The sequence below is a fragment of the Perkinsus marinus genome (assembly GCF_000006405.1).
Source record: "Perkinsus marinus ATCC 50983 genomic scaffold scf_1104296972154, whole genome shotgun sequence".
NCBI classification, from domain to species: Eukaryota; Perkinsozoa; order Perkinsida; family Perkinsidae; genus Perkinsus; species Perkinsus marinus.
This window is the reverse complement of record NW_003201840.1, coordinates 1-1,094: the sequence shown is the minus strand read 5'-3', so window position 1 is coordinate 1,094 and position 1,094 is coordinate 1. Positions and strand designations below refer to the sequence as shown.

Genomic DNA, 1,094 nt, shown 5'->3' with positions numbered 1-1,094 from the left:
GTCAGCACAGCTGCTGTGACCGATGAGGTTGCTGCTACCACTGCAGCTCCTGTGACTGGCGAGGTGGCCATTACCACGGCAGCTGCGGAAGCTCCCAGCAGAGACAAGGATGATTCTGATGCTACCACCCATGTCGCTACTGAAACTGCAACTGTCATCGCCTCGACCACGATCGATGCTCCTGTTGAGCCTACTACTATCACGTCCCCTCTACCGGTCAGCACAGCTGCTGTGACCGATGAGGTTGCTGTCACTACTCCAGCTCCTGTGACTGGCGAAGTGACCATCAGCACGGCAGCTGGAGAAGCTCCCGGTAGAGACAAGGATGATTCTGATTCTACCACCCAGGTCGCTACGGAGGCTGCGACTGTCACGACTACGATCGATGCTCCTGTTGAGCCTACTACTGTAACGTCCCCTCTGCCAGTCAGCACAGCTGCTGTGACCGATGAGGTTGCTGTCACTACTCCAGCTCCTGTGACTGGCGAAGTGACCATCAGCACGGCAGCTGGGGAAGCTCCCGGTAGAGACAAGGATGATTCTGATTCTACCACCCAGGTCCCTACGGAGGCTGCGACTGTCACGACTACGATCGATGCTCCTGTTGAGCCTACTACTGTAACGTCCCCTCTGCCAGTCAGCACAGCTGCTGTGACCGATGAGGTTGCTGTCACTACTCCAGCTCCTGTGACTGGCGAAGTGACCATCAGCACGGCAGCTGGGGAAGCTCCGGGCAGAGACAAGGATGATTCTGATGCTACCACCCAGGTCGCGACTGAGACTGCGACTATCACTACTACGATCAGTGTTTCTGTTGAGCCTACTACTATAACGTCCCCTCTACCGGTCAGCACAGCTGCTGTGACCGATGAGGTTGCTGTCACTACTCCAGCTCCTGTGACTGGCGAATTGACCATCAGCACGGCAGCTGGAGAAGCTCCCGGTAGAGACAAGGATGATTCTGATTCTACCTCCCAGGTCGCTACGGAGGCTGCGACTGTCACGACTACGATCGATGCTCCTGTTGAGCCTACTACTGTAACGTCCCCTCTGCCGGTCAGCACAGCTGCTGTGACCGATGAGGTCGCTGCTAC

General features: G+C 56.7%; 1 protein-coding gene across 1 annotated transcript; it reads left to right on the top strand.

The window, feature by feature from the left end:
• Positions 1–221: 221 nt before the first annotated feature.
• On the top strand, positions 222–1,056 carry Pmar_PMAR027061 (antigen, putative; the record flags this gene model as incomplete). Its single annotated transcript, XM_002766649.1, has 1 exon — positions 222–1,056. A coding segment is annotated over one exon (835 nt), but the record flags the coding sequence as incomplete, so codon positions are not given.
• Positions 1,057–1,094: the final 38 nt, after the last annotated feature.